Source organism: Haliaeetus leucocephalus, unplaced genomic scaffold, assembly GCF_000737465.1.
Source record: "Haliaeetus leucocephalus isolate CR32 unplaced genomic scaffold, Haliaeetus_leucocephalus-4.0 Scaffold184, whole genome shotgun sequence".
Lineage (NCBI taxonomy): Eukaryota > Metazoa > Chordata > Aves > Accipitriformes > Accipitridae > Haliaeetus > Haliaeetus leucocephalus.
The window spans coordinates 6295138-6312226 of record NW_010972620.1 but is presented as its reverse complement, the minus strand read 5'-3'; the positions used below and the strand labels follow the sequence as shown (position 1 = coordinate 6312226).

At 38.7% G+C, this 17089-nt stretch overlaps 2 protein-coding genes across 14 annotated transcripts in view; one reads left to right on the top strand and one right to left on the bottom strand.

Moving 5' to 3' along the window:
• The window catches only part of PDCD4 (programmed cell death 4 (neoplastic transformation inhibitor)), a 19689-nt gene extending 3122 nt beyond the window's left edge, over nucleotides 1-16567 (top strand). For 2 of the 5 annotated variants that reach the window (XM_010564748.1, XM_010564749.1), the window contains exons 2-13: nucleotides 1338-1482; nucleotides 2672-2768; nucleotides 6123-6419; nucleotides 6995-7089; nucleotides 8864-8977; nucleotides 9257-9478; nucleotides 9745-9842; nucleotides 11318-11432; nucleotides 12186-12293; nucleotides 13231-13341; nucleotides 14319-14458; nucleotides 15803-16567. In XM_010564748.1, coding sequence (XP_010563050.1) covers nucleotides 2729-2768; nucleotides 6123-6419; nucleotides 6995-7089; nucleotides 8864-8977; nucleotides 9257-9478; nucleotides 9745-9842; nucleotides 11318-11432; nucleotides 12186-12293; nucleotides 13231-13341; nucleotides 14319-14458; nucleotides 15803-15863 — 1401 coding nt within the window. In that variant the 5' untranslated portion in view covers nucleotides 1338-1482; nucleotides 2672-2728 and the 3' untranslated portion in view covers nucleotides 15864-16567. Of the gene's footprint in view, nucleotides 1-196; nucleotides 216-236; nucleotides 1483-2671; nucleotides 2769-6122; nucleotides 6420-6994; nucleotides 7090-8863; nucleotides 8978-9256; nucleotides 9479-9744; nucleotides 9843-11317; nucleotides 11433-12185; nucleotides 12294-13230; nucleotides 13342-14318; nucleotides 14459-15802 lie in introns of those variants that run through there. The other 3 variants (XM_010564751.1, XM_010564750.1, XM_010564747.1) reach the window with 3 other exon arrangements.
• The window catches only part of BBIP1 (BBSome interacting protein 1), a 10220-nt gene continuing 449 nt past the window's right edge, over nucleotides 7319-17089 (bottom strand). The window contains exons 3-5 of one of the 9 annotated variants that reach the window (XM_010564756.1): nucleotides 14661-14835; nucleotides 13170-13321; nucleotides 7319-7903 (exon numbers count right to left, since the gene is read on the bottom strand). The gene's annotated coding sequence lies outside the window, so the exon portion shown is untranslated. Of the gene's footprint in view, nucleotides 7904-8285; nucleotides 8570-9866; nucleotides 10372-13169; nucleotides 13322-14660; nucleotides 14836-17089 lie in introns of those variants that run through there. The other 8 variants (XM_010564752.1, XM_010564755.1, XM_010564758.1 and 5 more) reach the window with 8 other exon arrangements.

Sequence of the window (17089 nt, the reverse complement as noted above, 5' to 3'; positions counted from 1 at the left end):
TGCGTGGGGGGTGGCCAGGCCGCGGGGCCGTCGCTGAGGGGCGGTTGGCGCCGTGAGGAGCTGCTCCCCCTTGACTGACCCCCGGCCAGCCTGCCCCGCTCTCGCTGCCCCGCCGCGTGCGGTCCCTCGACGGTGGCAGCCGGGTTTGGCTGCGCAGCGAGCCCCGCGTCGCCGCCTCCGGCGGTGGGAGCGTTGCTGAGGGCACATGCCGTGAGGTGCGGGTGCTCCTCGGCCGCGGCCGGGCCGGCTCAGCGGTTGCCAGGCCTATGCCGCCGTGCGAGCGTGTGGCGGCAGGCCCCTGTGGCAGCCGGGCTCCCACCGGCCTTCAGCCCTCAGTCCCGCCTGTTTTTAAGGGCCGGGGTTGCTCCACCATTGATTTCTTCCAGCGGCACGGGTTTTGTAGGGGTAGCTAAATCTTACCTGGTTATCCTTGCGTGTGGCAGCAGAACAACAGCTGTTGTTTGCAGGTCTCCAAAGCCTCGGTGTTGAGTGTTTGCTTAAAGTTAGGGGGGAGAGAAAAATCGTGTAAGCTATGTGGAAGTTCCTCAGGGATGTTTTCCATGGATGTAAGGTCTTGATAAGTTTTGGAAGCTTTCTTCTGCAGCATGTGTTGTTCCTAAAGGATCAGTTGCCGCTATTTGCCTGGTGGGGTAGAATTGCCTATTTAGATGAAGTACATGCAGTGGTGGTGAGCACAGAGTTCAGCGTGTTTTATTGGTGGTTTTCAGTGACTTAGGAAATACCCTTGTCTCCTGAACTACTTTATTATTTGTATCACTGATTAATTTTAAGATCTCTCGCAGCATTCTTGTTTTACAGATGCTTAAACTCACTTCTCTCCCTTTTGTTCCCTGTTATTTCTTCTAACAAAATTTGAGGGTTATTTATTCTGATGGTTTTAATGCTAGTTTTCAAGCTGTGTTCTGTAGTTGATTGGTAGTACTGTGTGGTATAACTCTGCAAAATACAAAGTGATTTTTTTTTTTTGACACAGTGATAAATACTAGCATCGTGAGGCTCCAGCAGACCTGTTGGCTTGAGTTAATGAGAGGGTGCATTGCTAAATTGAGAGTATGTCTCCTGATCAGTATGGCAACATGAATTGTAATGTTCAGTTATTCTGTCATCCTTGTTACAAAGCAGGGTGCTGAATCTCAAAAAGACAGCATATGAAAATTGTGTTGTTACTTATTACATTGCCATAGGTGGAGAATTTCAGCTAGGGTCCTATATGGAAAAAGTATTTCTCTACTTGCAAATTAGGACTTGATTACAAATGATGGAAGTCATGATTGTTCTTGTAATACAGGTTTTGTCCTTTGTCTTGTTTTTCAAAGAGGTGGACAACTGATGGAACATTCCATTAGGAAGAATAAAACTGTTCTTACAAGGTAGTTTGCTCAGATTAGACTGAGATCCATACAAAAAATCTCCAAGAACAGTGACTGGGAACACTTGAGAACTCCTGAATGATTGATTGAGGTAACTCAGAAAAAATGTTTATCTAAAAATTGGTGTGGGGCAGGGAGGACGACTTATTGCACAAAGCTGTTAACTGTTTGGGTTGGCATTAGGAAATGCAAGATCATGACAGCTTGATACTGTGCCCTAAACCAGAGTTTCTTTATTGCCAACGGTCTGTGGTGAATCATTTGCAGTTAATAGGTCTGTGGTAGGCAAGTGGGCATAAGAGGGGAAAACAAGGAAAGAGAAGAGAAAAGGGGAAGGGAGTGCTGTCGTTTTGTGTCACAATCTTGCCATTCAACAGTAAACTGTTTTCAGGGCAGCAAAGGGTGAGAAAGGGGAAAAAAAGAGCCACTGAATTCTTACGGGGCAGACACAAATACTAGTAATATTCACAGGACTACGAAGTGATGTGTGAAAATCTTGCAGGTGAAAAAGTGTATGGGGAATTCTGGAGCTGCTTCATTTTTTGTGTATAGAAAGGAAAGATGGATGATGCCATCTCTTTCACAGTGACATAGGCTGGTTTGTAGAACAGCAGCTGCTAGGAAGAGGGAGAAAGAATAACAGAAAAAGAGAAGTGTTCAGCTTTATCCTTTGCAGATTGAATGGTGGTTGTTAAGAGTGTTTGAAGGGTGCAGAAGCACAGATGTGAAAGCTCGACAGCTGTATGTATCCGTACAGTAAAACATAAAGACTATGTCTTTGAGGGTAGGAACAAAAAATAGCTTGTATTCTAAGGGCTGGTCTGAACTCGATAAATTGGTACCATTTTATCAGTACAGTTCACCTGAAGAACATTTTTCTTGTGGTTGCAATTATAACATAGATATTGTATGCTTATATAGATAGCCACTTTGCAGAATAGGACAGTCTAAGTTGATAGAGGTGGCTTTTATCACCTAAAAAAAGCTGCATAGAGGGGGCTTTTAAAATAACGGCTTTTATCCTGGTGCCTCCTTTATAAGCAACAGAACTGAGAGCTGTGAAGACATCAGGGCTTAGATAGATGTGTTTGAGGGTGGTGCTGTCTCATGTTACACTGTTTACCTTCTTAGGAACTTTTCAGTGGTTACTGATAGTTAATTATAACCTTAAAAAAACTATTTTTGCATTGTATTTTGTAAGTGAAGCCTTTGCAGTTTTTTACTACTTTAAGATTTGGTCTAGTGCTTTTCTTGGCCTAAGCTTCTCTGTTTCTGTTTAGGCCTTGGAGGGGAAACGTTAAGACTTCACATTTCACAGTCAGTTCTGTTAAGCAACTATGGAAGTAGAAAAGGAGCACATTTATATTACCCCAACAGGTACGTAATATAATCTGTATTTTCTTACTTAAAATTGCTTGGGTGACCTGAAGTGTTCTCTGTAGAAAAATTGTATTACCTGTTAATTTTTTAACAGTACTGGTTTAAAAAAAAAAAAAAAAATCCTCATCAAAACTTTACAGAATACTTCTTTCAATTATGCATCATAGTATCCTGCTTGATTACATTTACTTCAATATTTGTTAAAATCACAAAGTTAACATTTCTTTAACTTACTAAATAATAGTGGCTCTAGACTCCTTATCACCTGACTTCAGGTAGTGCTGCTGTGAAGAAAAGAATAAGCTCAAAAGTAAAATGTGTAGATCCATTTGAGAGGTACAAATTCTGCTTTTCTGTAGCTGTTTAGCTTAAAATTAGAGGAAACACACGATGAAAGGCTTGACTGGAAGTAGGCTGGCATGGGAAAATTTATCGAATATGTGTTAGAGACTGCCCTGAAATTGACTGGTTTGTCCATATCACGAATGTGTTTTATGATGCCTAGTCAAGTTAACACAGTTTCATGTTGTTTTCTGTGTCTTCCAAAGGTTGTGATGATCTGCACTGACCTTTTTATACTGAAGTTTTTGTAGGTTTTAAATGTTTTTCAGAAAAAAATTGTATATATGTTAAGATGGTATGTAATGTAGTTGAAGTGGCAACATGCTCCATATGACCTCTTATTTTAAACCAGAATTAGTTTAATGTAGAGGATACATTGCTTCTCAGCATTTTAGAATTATATTTGGATAACTAGATGTCTAAATTGACCTAATTTGGTCAAATTAAATTTGTATGTAGGTAAGTACTTGCTGAATGCTTTGTTAATTAAGGTAGCATTGTAAAGGCACAAATTTTAAGTGTGCCTGCTAGGCTTAATAGCAGGGTAATAAGATGAATTTGGATAACTTTTTAACCTATAGTAAGCAAAGTCTTAAAGTTTATAAAACACTGTTACTGCTTATGTAGGTGTGTGTGTATGTTATATGATGTAAAAATGAGAAGCTGAAAGGAAGATCTGCATCATTTTATATGTACTTTTTATAAAATTATTTTATTTTATTTTAGAAAATTGTTGAAAACTAGTATATCTGTTTTATCTATTTTTTCACCCTAACTAGGTAACTAATAGTGGAGGGCCAGTTGGTTATAGTATTATGGAGAAGGAGGTTGCAGCTGGAAGTGATAGTGTTATATAAAAAAACAGTTTAGTAACACAGTGAGAAATATCGAGTCTTAAGGGTTGGATGTTTCCTGTGGAGGATTTCCTTTAGTCTTGAACCTGAGATCAGGATTGTGTAAGGAGGTTGGACTGTAGCCTTCCCTTTTATTCTTAGTCGTCAGATTCAGGACTGACTTATGTTAATTGTTGGCCATTTTCTTGGGAAACTGAGAAAGACTTAAGTGGGCATTTAAGAGTGTAGTTCCTGGACAGTAGGATTGCAGGTCTAAACTAGAGAAATTCATGTGAGAGTGGACATGAAGAATTATTTAAATTCGTTTGTCTGAGATGAACTGATTGTGCTGATGGGGTCTCCCTGGGGAATGAGAGGAAGGAAACCTGTTCTGTTTGGTTTTGTTCCCCTGCCACCCCCCCACCCCCCAGCCTTATGCAAATCTCTCATTGTTTTATTAAAATGTTAGACAAACTGAGAAAGCTTGTTGTGGGGAATCTTTTCCTGGATGTGATGCGTGCTTTTCTTATTTAGCTTGCTGCAAGCATAAAAGGAATGCTTTTGTGGGAGTAATGAGTGGAAAGATGAAGCTTAGACTGGAATGGCTGCATTATTGTTCAGCTATAGTATTCATATCTGTGAACACTAGTATCTAAATGTTACTACTTTGATCACGAAGATCATCAAACTTTCTTCACTTTGTAGTGTAGTGTCCTCTTTGATATGGGTAAATGCTTTGAGATTGGAAATGTTTTATTGGTACACTTTGCTTTCAAAACAATTTTTCAGGAACCTGTTTTGAATTGAAAAAATATAGTACTGAGAAGTATTGCCAAGTGAACGTTGCTAATTAGAATGTATTGGAATGGTGAGGTAATACATTCAGCTAAGGTCAAATACAAATCTTAAATACTATTCATATTCCGCGTTTGTGGCAGTGAACTTTTCTGTAAAGCAGGCTTGGCACAGCTGGAAAAGCAGCTTCTGTGTGCCTCATCGTTGTACTTTACCTAGGGTTTGGGCTGTAGGTTCTGTCTTTGAGACTGCTGAATCCTCAAGAAAAGAAAGGCTGTATAACAGAGAGCTGAGGCTGTTCCCTTTGCTTTTGTGTTTTCCAATTTGCAAGGACTCCCAGGGTAGTAACTGGAATGTAAATAGGTCCCCAGGTGCTTTTTTTGAAGGGGAAGAACTTGAGGCTTTTGCTCATAATGCTCTCAATAAGACATTCTGCTGAACCTTACAGTTCAGGTGGGGGACATCCTAACTTTGTGAAATAAAAGACTTTAGATCCAAATTTTAAATGTGCATTAACTTCCCGAAAGAGTGAAACTATTGCACTTCTCAGTGCTCTGAGACATTCACAGGTCCTTAAGTGGTGAGTGGTTTTCGTTGGGTATGAAGCAAAGCTAGTTACCTGTTACATATGATTGTGCTGGGGAATAAACCATGGCTATTTTAGAAGCAGTCTTGACAGAAGCTGCAGTGAGGGGCAATCCATAGACAAGAGAGATCACACTGTTTCAAAAGACTTTATTCTATGAGTCTTTGTTGCCGAACTCCCCAGGCTTTGTATTAAACAGCATTTTTTTCCCATAACTTCAAAAAGAAAAAATAAAAGTAGTGATGTTTTTGTATTCTTGTAAGTCTAAATCATTACTTTTCCAGTTGGTGAGCTGTGTTTGAAATTCCTTGAATGAGGGGAATGTTGGCGGATGATTTAGGAAATTAATTTCACTTTGGTGACTAGTCTATTAACGATAGTGAGTTTTTACAGAATTCACTGTATTGGCAGTTCTGTTTGTTTCTAAATCAAGAGATGAGTGGGTGGCGTGAGAACTAGGCGCTTAGATCTTGTGTACTAAGGAGTTCTGATAGTTTTTGTTTAACAAGGGTGGGGTTTTCTGTGGTTTACCTGTTCATAAATGGTTTATTCATTTGCTTTCCAACTCTTGACATATGCTCTGCTTAGATTATGGATAGTTTGTGCAGGGGAATAAGGAACTCCTTATTACTGTGATGTGTAGACATATTTTAAAAACATCATTTGTCTGAACACTGTTGGAAATATGAGTTCTATTTAATCTTGTAATCCTTTTAAAATGCAGTGTGTTTTGGTATTCTAACTTAAAACTGTTTAAAAGTGTAGCAGATTTTTTTGCTCTGTCTCCTTTTTAAGAACTTGAGAATCTAAGTGATGCTCCATTTTCCGGTGATGAAGAAAATGGTGGGTCTGAGGAACGAAAGACTGAAATCAATGGAAATTGGATTCCTGCAACTTCAATTACTGAAGCCAAAATAAATGCTAAAGCAAAGAGACGTTTGAGGAAAAATTCTTCTAGAGATTCTGGGAGAGGAGACTCTGTTAGTGACAATGGAGAGACACTGAAGATTGGAGTTGTACCAACGAGCCCAAAGGGGAGACTCCTGGACAGGCGATCCCGGTCTGGAAAGGGAAGAGGTCTACCAAAGAAAGGTTGGTGTAGCTTAGTGAAGAGAGTAGCGTGATAAAGATACATTCTGTCCAAAACATAGGGGTTTGGTTTTTTTTTTTTCCACTGGGAATCATTTTCATAAACTGCAGTCTCTTTGCAGGCATTGGTTCTTTATGTTAGATAGTAGGTGGCAATAGGAGCTAATAGTAGGTGGCATTCTTATGAGAAAATTTTATGTGTTCATCAATTAACTTCTGTCTTTAAGGTAAGTACCTTTTCTTAGCAAATGTAATACACAAATTTGAACTGTTGGTGGTTCACAGGATTGTTATTAATGCAAACTTAAAGGATGGTTATGTTTGAAAGTACAGTTTCAACCTTCAGTAATTCTTGTGCAGTTTCATACTGCTTCTTGTATCTTACTGCAAAGTGATGAAAAGACTGGTTGCTAAAGTGGGAACCTGACATACAAGCACACCCTTTTCAGCGTGTATTGTTAGAGTCAGGAGGTGGGCACAAGCACTGATATATCACTTAAGTGAAAGAATGTTGGGTTGAATTCAGAAGTATTCTTTGTAAACTGATGGTCCTTGCTTACTGTCCCGTATTTTGCCAGGTGGAGCAGGTGGTAAAGGAGTTTGGGGAACACCAGGTCAAGTGTATGATGTAGAAGAAGTAGATATTAAGGATCCTAATTACGATGATGACCAGGTAGGCAAATAATTTCTTTGCAGAGTTGTTTTTTATTTCCTTTATTGATTTCAATTGCTGTGATGCTTATGTTAATGGAAGTTTGACCTTCTGAGTTATGTGAATGTCACCCTGGCTTGACTAAATGCTAATTTTTATGTTCAAGAATGGATTATTGGCTAGTTAAAGACAACTGGCATAGAAGTGTCACAGTGTAATACTCACAAATCTTACCCCACGAGCCCTCTTTCTGTGCCTGATTAGGCAGCACCCTTCTACCGGGTGTGTTCTTCACTGCTGGTTCCCATTGAGGTGAATGTTGCAATGCTGCTCTATATTGCAAACAGGCACCATGTTAAAAATGCAGTACAGACTTTCTTAAGTTGGGAGTTTAGTAGGGGACAGTATGCTTTATGGATTTTTCTCTTCCCTGTATTCCCAACCCTCCCAATGTCTTGTATCTACTTGGTATAAACACTTCAAACTAGTGCAAAGTTGATAGCCTGGATATTTTGTTTACATGTATTTATTTAGAATATGTTGTGGAAGATTGTGGAAGATATCTTACGGCCATATTATCAGGGGAAAAAAAAAAAGCTTACTGGGAAAGGGTGCTTTATAACATTAAGTCACTGAGGAAAGGAAACACCGATTATGAACACGTATTACTAAGGTCTCTGAGATCAATACAATTGTGAGACCGTAAGTAAATTCTGTGTAACATAAGCAGAGCGATGGTGGTGTCCTTTGAGCAGAGGCTGTTCGCTGTAGCGATAGCTGCTGAGAGGATGGTATATTGGAATATCAAAACCTTCTTCCAGTATCAATTTTTTCCCTGCAGTGCAATGCTTTACATTAACAGATTAGCTGTTAAAAAGGAAGCTGATGAGTGCATAAAAGAAAGTTTATTGAAGAGTGAATATTCTGTGGAACTTCCGTATGCTTAGCTTTTCTAAGGTTGCGAATGGAGACTGATGTGATGGAACAATAGGCTTCTGGACTTCTGCTATACTTCTTGATCATGGAAACCTTCCTTCCAATAAGCATTAGTTGGAAAACTTCTTTGTTCAGATTTCTGTGAGCTGTAGCATTGCTCTGAATGTTACTTCTGTAGTCTGTGAGGAGTAGGGAACTGAATTATGGTGGGGAGATCTGGTTGTGCTGGAACTCTGCAGGACCAGGTTATACAGGAGGCAGTTGCTGTGTGATTCTTCCCCCCCCCCTTAGGGAATGTCTTCGCTCACAAATATTCTGAAAATGCTGTTTCTCTGATCTGTACATGCTATTGCCTGTCTGGTCCTGCAGTCACTAAGGAAGAGGGAAAGCAGGCAGGCTTGCTGTCAGGGACTGGAGTACCATTTGCAGGGAAAGGTGCTGAAAGTTGTATCTTGTCCTGTGGCACAGCTAACTCTTGGGCTGAGACAGGAGCTTCTGTTGCTCTCCCTTCAGTACATACTACATTGCTACTTGAACTCTGTGTTCATGTGGTATCAGCAGAATCCTAGGAACAGAGTTTGGAGTGTTTATAGTAACAGTAAATTCAGCCTTTCAGTTGAACTCAACTAACAGTAAATTAAAAATAAAAGCAATATAAGCAGCATGACATTTAGTCAGTATTGTCTGCACTTTAATGTTTAAGACATAATGTTATGTTTTCTGGCAGAATACTGACTATCAAGACTAAAGTATTAAGGATTTAGAAGATATATTTTGATGCTATTAGCACTGCAAAAGATGTAAGAAGAGACAGTACTGCTTACAAAAGGGTATATGCTTTTGTTGTCTTTTAAAATAGGAGAACTGTGTCTATGAAACAGTAGTTTTACCTCTGGATGAAAGAGCATTTGAAAAAACTTTAACACCAATCATACAGGAGTATTTTGAACATGGAGATACTAATGAAGTTTCGGTATGTTGCATGCCTTTTTATTTCTTTATTTTAGGGGGCAAACCTGTAGTGTACAAGGGGATCCAACTGCTAGCTATAAATAAGTGTATAGAGATGTTGGCAAGAAATGTGCAATAAGAATACCTAAGCAGTTATAGTCATTACATGAGCAGAAGTGTATATGTAAATCTAAACATAAGCATATAAATATTTATGTATTTGTAACATTTATATAATATATATTGATATAATAAAAATTATGAAATTTTAATCTGTTTTGTTTTTTTAAATCTTACTTAGGAGATGCTGAAGGATTTAAACCTTGGTGAAATGAAATACAGTGTGCCAGTGCTGGCTGTTTCCTTGGCATTAGAGGGGAAGGCTAGTCATCGGGAAATGACATCTAAGCTTATTTCCGACCTTTGCGGGACAGTAGTAAGCAAAACTGATGTGGAAAAATCCTTTGATAGACTGCTTAAAGAACTACCTGAATTGGTGTTGGATTCTCCCAGGGCGCCACAGGTATATTTGTAAAGTTTTATGCTAGTAGTCAAAAGCTTTTTCTTTTAAGTTGTGGCTAAAATTGATCAAGTAAACTAAAATAGATTCTATTCTGAAAAATTGGATTGTCTTGCTGTCTGTAATCTCCTACCAATTTCCTAGGCTGTGTTTTTACTTTGAGATAGCTTGTTTAAATAAAATTTGAAAACCAAGCACATTATAATTGTCTACTTAGAGCTACTTTGAAATTCAACATTTAATTAAAAATGCTTCTGTTTTGTATGCAGTTGGTGGGCCAGTTTATTGCTAGAGCTGTTGGAGATGGGATTTTAAGCAGTACCTACATAGATGGCTACAAAGGCACTGTGGATTGCATCCAAGCTCGGTAACTTTCTTGTTTTCTCTACATAGCTACAGTTTTCTATTCCAAATGCCAAAAATGATGATTTGGATTTTAGGACTTCAGGATAAATCATGTGGTTCTCTATAACTTCTTATTTTTTAATTTAAAATGATAAAAAAGAAAACCACAAAGTCTGCAACAACAAAATCCAGAATGACTCAGGTCAGAGGAGAAACACTGAAAGTGCCTGAAAAATCTATTAATACATTTGACTTCAGTTTGTCAGGTTTGTTGTCCAGCTTATGGTTGAGGGTGAAAAAAAATGAGCTGAAACAAGAAGTGATTAGGGAAGATTTTGTCTTTAGAAAAAGCTTTAATGTGATTAATGAGTAAATATAGCATCAGGACAGCTGCTGTAAATATGTTGTGAAATACACAAGGGATTAACTGTTTTGCCTTGTAAAGGTTTGAAGCTTGTGCAGTGCTTTCCCAGACTTTCTCTGTAATGCTTTATTCATCAAGAAGTATAATTGTTTTCCATGTCAGGGTGAGAAGTTTGAAGGAGCAATCTCTGAAAAAGAAAGATATTTTAATAACTAGGCATGTTTTATTATTTTTTCCCCCATAAGTGTGTGTTTCAGGCTTGATATGGAGGTGCTGAACTCTTGAAGCTTCTAAAAGCTCCCTTTGTAATGATTATAGTTGGGTACTTTTAGAAGGAAGGGAAATGGTTAGCTGCCTGACTTGAGGGTTCAAATTGTGAAAATTGTCTTGTCAGTTATACAGATGTCTCCTGTGGCCTGCATACTGCACATCTGGGATGCTTTGCTGCCTTTGCTATTTCTTGGCCAGTCTTTTCTGCTTGTTAAATCTTGGTGAATAGAGTTATTGTTATTGGCTAGCCCCCAGTCTGAGGATTGGGATAACTGTTCCTTCTTTAGCTGGATGGTCTTAACTGGATCTGAGTTTTTTCACCTTACTTCCTTTTTCATTCTTTTCTCAACAAACTGGCAAACTTTCCTAGTTCATGCTATCTTTTTGCAACTACATATTTGCCTCCTGAAGTGCTATTTTGGCATAATTCTTTAGATTGAAACAGAAAATAATTTCAGTAGAAAAGCTGTTCTTCAGTGTGGAAGCAACTTAAGCCTCTTTTGTTTGAGATACATGTTCCAAGCTGCATTCTTGGAGGAATCCGTCTCTGCATAAGAAAATACTAAGTTCTTTCTTGTGAGGATGTTTCATGTTCTGCACTGATGATTCAGATCAGCTACCATCGCAGCATTGTTACCAGTCCTTAGCATGGTATAACCAGAAGTGTAAAGGTGGCAGAAAGAAAATGTGCGGAGCTAGCTTGCTGGCTTCTTGATCCAGATGTCCCCATGGAGTTGCTAACCTTGACCTCTTCCCAGGGATCTGGTTGCTTTGCCCAAAGAGGAGTGGCAGTGGGGAAAGTTACACATGTCTTTCAATGAAGTTTTGTAATAACTTTTTAAAACACCAACTTTGCTTTCTAGAGCTGCGCTGGACCGAGCTACTGTGTTGCTGAGTATGACAAAGGGTGGAAAGCGTATAGACAACGTGTGGGGATCGGGAGGTGGCCAACAGTCTGTGAAACACCTTGTTAAAGAGGTAGCTGATTTCTACAAAACTCTCCTCTCTAGAGTTTGCTGTTTGTCTAAGCTTATCTTGTTTGGTATAGAGCAAAAAGATACATATATCCTGTAATTTAAATTTATACAAAGTAGTTTTTAAAAACTGATGTAGATAACTTTGTTGATTTTATAGTATTTGTCAGTGGTGGGAACATGCTAGTACATATTCTGTATTGCAAGTATACATTTATTTTTGCTTTAAGCACTTAGCTTTTTAAGAGCTTACAATATAAAATGGTGAAGCAATTAGAAGAGCCAAGATGAAACTGGCTAAAGTAGATAAACTATTATTTTTTGGCATCACTGATTAAAAGCACAGTAATAACTCAGAGTGGAAGAAATGGGAATGTTTAGAGATCCATGCTATGAAGTAGGCAGGTTTAAAGGAAAAGGTCATGTTATAATTTTTAAGTTGAGTGTAACAGATAGGAGTTCAGGGGAGAAGATAAAACTTAATCATACCCATATTAACCTTTTCTGGTGATATGCATCTTTTAAAGCAATGTTTTTGGTGCTTGTGTGTCTGTATTAACACTATGGATAGCTACTTGGCTTACACTGTGTTTCAGGTTGCTGATAACGTCTCAATTTAATTACATTTATAAAAATGCAACAAGTTTCAGGAATTAGCTTGCTGCTGGGTTGATTGCAGATTATCAAAACAGTTGACAGCTTTTAAATTTTGTACCTAATTAGTGTTGGGCTTTTTGTTTGTTTTAAAATTCAATAGATTGATATGTTGCTGAAAGAGTATTTGCTTTCTGGAGATGTACTAGAAGCTGAACGTTGCCTTCAGGAACTGGAAGTACCCCATTTTCACCATGAACTTGTATATGAAGTAAGCAGAAATCAGAGTCCCTTTAATAATTGTCAATAATACCAACAGGTTTGGTTTTGTTTTGATGTGGGCATGCAAATAATATAACTGGAATCTGAAGCTCAGATTGCTTGTTTTGATGTTATTTGAGTAACTAAATTGTTTCGTGTAAAGTTAATGGTTTGTGTGCACACTGTGCAACAAGTAAGCTGCTGCTAACTCTGGGAAGATCCAGAATTAATTTTTGTTTGTTGGGTAAATAGCTGAATTCAGATTATTATAGATTGCTGAAAAAGAAGAGCTCAGTTTATTTTCTGCTGAGGAATTGCAGCAAAAAGCCATGCTTTGTTTTGGTGTTTATTTCCTTTTAGTTTCAGATATCTAGGTGTTCTAATGGGTGTTACCTGTTTTTGTTAAGCTATAGAGCTTCCTTTTCATCTAGCACATTTGTAAAAGCTCTGAGATACTTCAGAACCAGACTAGGTGAGCGAAAGATCATCTTTGCTGTATCTGGGAGACTGTTCCCATTTGTACTCCTTTATCTGCCAAATTGGGAAGTGGTTGTTTACCAGTAAAGCTGAACACCCACAATCTACAAAATTTACTTTTCAGTAAATGGACTCCTTTTAGAAAATTCCTTCACAATAGAAAAGCAGAATCCTTTTAGTTGATAGGGATTGAGGAGATTTGTAGATTTTCAACTTCTAAGTTCTTCTAGAATCACAGGTACAAAATAATCATAGATACAAAAGTAATTTTATGAAATTAATTAATTGCCTCTGTACTGCAGCAACCATATGGATGTAGTTATGTATCTCTCAAACCAGAGCCAGAAGGGCAATGCTTTTCACTCCATCTAGTCCCTTCTGGTTTTCCATACCTCCTCATAACACTTACATGACATGTACTTGAACCACTGTTTTCTTTGTAGTTAAAACAGTTGCATGATTTGTTTTAGGCCATTGTGATGGTTTTGGAGTCAACTGGAGAAAAGACCTTCAAAATGATACTGGATTTGTTCAAGTCTCTCTGGAGGTCTTCTGTCATTACTATGGACCAAATGAAAAGAGTAAGTGTGGCATTTAGAGAATTTTGGTAAGGTCTTCCAAAATTTGCCTAGTTTTTACCATCTTTTAAGTACTATTTGTATTCTGTTGCTGACTGCTACTTTTAAGTTCTCCATGGTTATTCTGTATCCAATACAAATAATTTGTCACTGATGCATGTACAATGCTTGTCACGTACTGACAGAAGTACAAATGAATTCCGAGCAGTAGCTCTCTGTAGAACTGCGAGGTACAGAAAATTTGAATCTTCAATCAAAGATTTCCAACTGCTTTTATGCAATTAAGTGGTTAAACCTAATCATTTAAAATGCTGCAATATAGCTTCATTTTTCTTAAATAAATTTTTCTTTTTATCCAGTAGTTCTTCATAATTAAAGCAGTACAATAAGGACTGACTTAATTACACGTCAATTAGAACAGCTAATATTTTGCACAGTTGGGATCATCCATGGCTTTGCTTCTAGGTATGAATATAAGACAGCTGTTCTGTCCCAGGGCAAATTGGGTACCACACAAAGACTGGTGTCAAAATTTACCCAGCCATACTGCTGGCAGGAAGCGATGAAGTCATCTGTGGTTGTCACTAGTGTTTCCCTTACTGCATAAACTGTTGTGGTGATTTGTGGCCACATTTTGTTCATTTACATGGAAGAAAAATTACCTTTTCTTCTTTGTGTTACTAGCCATGCAATAGCAGCCAGGCTAACACACACATTCTGTACTGTCTGGATTTCTGACTTCTAAAGTTAAAAATTCACCTGATGTTTTTATGTAGATAGGTAGTTGTGTAATACGATGGTAGTGGCTGGTATACCTTCCTTTTCCACTGACTTGCAGCTGCTCTGCTTTAGGTTTGTTGAAACTGTCCATAGTATAGATGAAACTATATTGAAAAATAAATCCTCTGAGTGCAAAAGGGTATTTAAAAAATTTGTTATCACAGAATAACCAGATCATTATTTGAATTCTTACATTGTAGGGCTATGAACGAGTTTACTGTGAAATCCCAGATATTAACCTGGATGTGCCACACTCCTATTCTGTGCTTGAGCGGTTTGTAGAGGAATGCTTTCAGGCTGGAATAATCTCCAAACCACTGAGAGACCTCTGCCCTTCAAGGTACTTGTTTTATTGTAGATAGGTGAAGGCACTGCCTTTTGTTCCCATTCTAGGTAACAGAAAGCAGGATTTTATGACCAAAGTATTACAGATTGGAACTGGAAACTATGGAGGATGGAGAAACAGAGGGTTGGACTGGTACGAAGTTTATTAAGAAGCTCCACTGGTGTGAAACCTGTTATGTGGAGGCTGGGATAAATACTTGAGGAAAGTAAGCCTATGGTGAGTCCCAGGCAGCATGTCTGTGTGCTCTCCAGAGAATGAAGACCTGCCTCTCCTCTGTTTTGCTGATTTGCTTGGCAGAGATCAGGGCAGTACTGAGATGGAAGATTCAGGCATCACAATGATCCATGTAGGTGACAGTGGAAAACTGTCAGCTACAGTGAGGTGTGTGTGTGAAATTGCTTAAAAAATGGTTTAAATATACCAAATGGCAAGAATAGAGTTCTATGATGAGACATCCAATTCTAATGTTTATGTAAAAAGGAATAGGACACTTAGGTGGAATAAGTTTTACAAACCTGATCCCTTTGTGTCTGTCTGTCATGTGGTTTGTATAGTGGTTTTGGTTTGTTACTGTTCATAGTGTAAATGATGCTGTTTGAACTGTAGCTTATCAGTATTCTGTTCTCTCCTTACTGGTCACGATACAATTAATAAGTCTCCTTTCATGTAGGGAATACATGTAAATTTTTAAATATGATGTTAAAACTATTACTTGCAATTTTATGCATCGGGAATAATACTACTTACTAGACAGATCTTTTCCAGTTTGGGTGTTTTGTTAGGCTTCTTAAAGCATCTTGACAGCTTGTGATAAATTCAAATTTTGAAATGTTAGTGTCTTTATCAAAACCAGCCTCCATTTGTGGACTTTTAGACTTAAAATTGAGTTTGTATGTATCTCGCTATCAAGTGTTTTGCAGGTTTGTGGTATGGGAGGTTTGAAAGTCATCACTGCAACAAAAGGTTGATTATACTTCAGTTACCATTATACACTGAGAGGCGTTTTTGGCTTATGTACTTAGTTTTGGGTAGAAAACCACCATTCCTAGGCTTTCAAGCTAGCATCTTTTGCACATGTGAACATTAAAAGGTGAGCAAAGTGGAAGGCACTTGACAACGCAAATTTTGAAAAGCTTCTTGCAAATAAACCTCGATGTAAGATTCAGATGGATTTTTAAGCAATTTACCAGTGATCAAGAATGTCAGCTAATCTTGCTGAGCTTGCACACCTTATATGTGACTCCCAGGACCAAGAGAAGATTCTTCTCAGTGATAAGAAAAAAACCAACCGATGCTACTTTGAATTACTGAAAAGATACTTTCTGCTTTTTCTTACAGGGGCAGAAAGCGTTTTGTGAGTGAAGGAGATGGAGGTCGTCTTAAGCTAGAAAGCTACTGAATGTGAGAACCAGCTCCTGAAGCCTTAAAAGTTTAAAGGGAAAATAGGTATCTATATATATACAAACATGCATCCTTTTTTGGTGTGTGTATGTATATATGTATACACATATATAATACACCAAAATTTTAAAGAGTTGCTTAGCACAGTTCATATTTTTTTAAAAGCACATGTTTTGGGTACAAATTGTTTTTTTAAAATAGTTTTATAAATTTCAGGAAGAAAACTTCTTTCTTTGGGCATATAGTAGAACAACTGGCCACTTTGCTGTGGTGGTGCCTTCAAATAAGCTATCTTTTTAAGTGCCATATGTTTATGACCTAATCATTCCATGTTTGCATCAACGTCTGCCTGTCGCTCTTTCTTTCAAGGACAGTGTTGTCGTCATAAAAATCACTGGTTTATACAAAGCTTTATAGAAGGGTCAAGTTAAGCTGCTGTGATCCCATTTCCATTGCTGCTGAAGAAATACTGTGCTTTGGGAGGAAAAATAGCTGTTTCTTTGTTTTAAAGAACCCAAGACAATGGAGTTGGGTCATAAGATTAATTCATCTGTTCCAGGGGAGAACACTGGTTGGTTTCAGCCCCCATGTACCAAACTTCTCTTTTTTTTTTTTTTATGTAACTGGAAAAGTGAAAAGTTCTGGCACAACATATTAAAAATATTTTTTTGTGAAGCTCTCCTTTCTGCCCTTTTTTTTTTTTTTTTTAAAAAGAGCAAATTTAACTGTGTTCAAATCTCTGCAGCGTGTGCAATTAAGCTGTACATCTCACACTGCCCTTTTGTATTACATTTGAGCATTGAGCAATGAATGTCACGGTAGGTATTTACCAAATGTGTTCTTGAAAACCAGTGACGGGCGTAGGAGCGTCCAGGCTGGCCCAGAGGTAGTTTGAGCGTGCCCGCACGGCGCAGCTTGGCCGAGCCCCTTCTCAAGAACAAGATGCATCTAGGGAAGACCCTCTAACAGCGACGCACTGGAGCCCCTCCTTAAGTTTTCCAGTTTCGCGTCAAAGACGCCCGGTGCTGGGACGCGCGGGTGGTCGGCGTTACGGGGCTGCAGCACCCCAGCGAACCTGGGACGCCGTTACGCGACCCGGCCGGCGGGGCTGGGTCACCCGCCTCCTCCCCTCGTCCGCCTGGGGCTGGGCCTCCAGCAGCGCCCACCGGGGTCGGGCTGCCCGTCGGACTCGGCCAGCCCAGAGGCGCGTCGGAAACCGGCGAG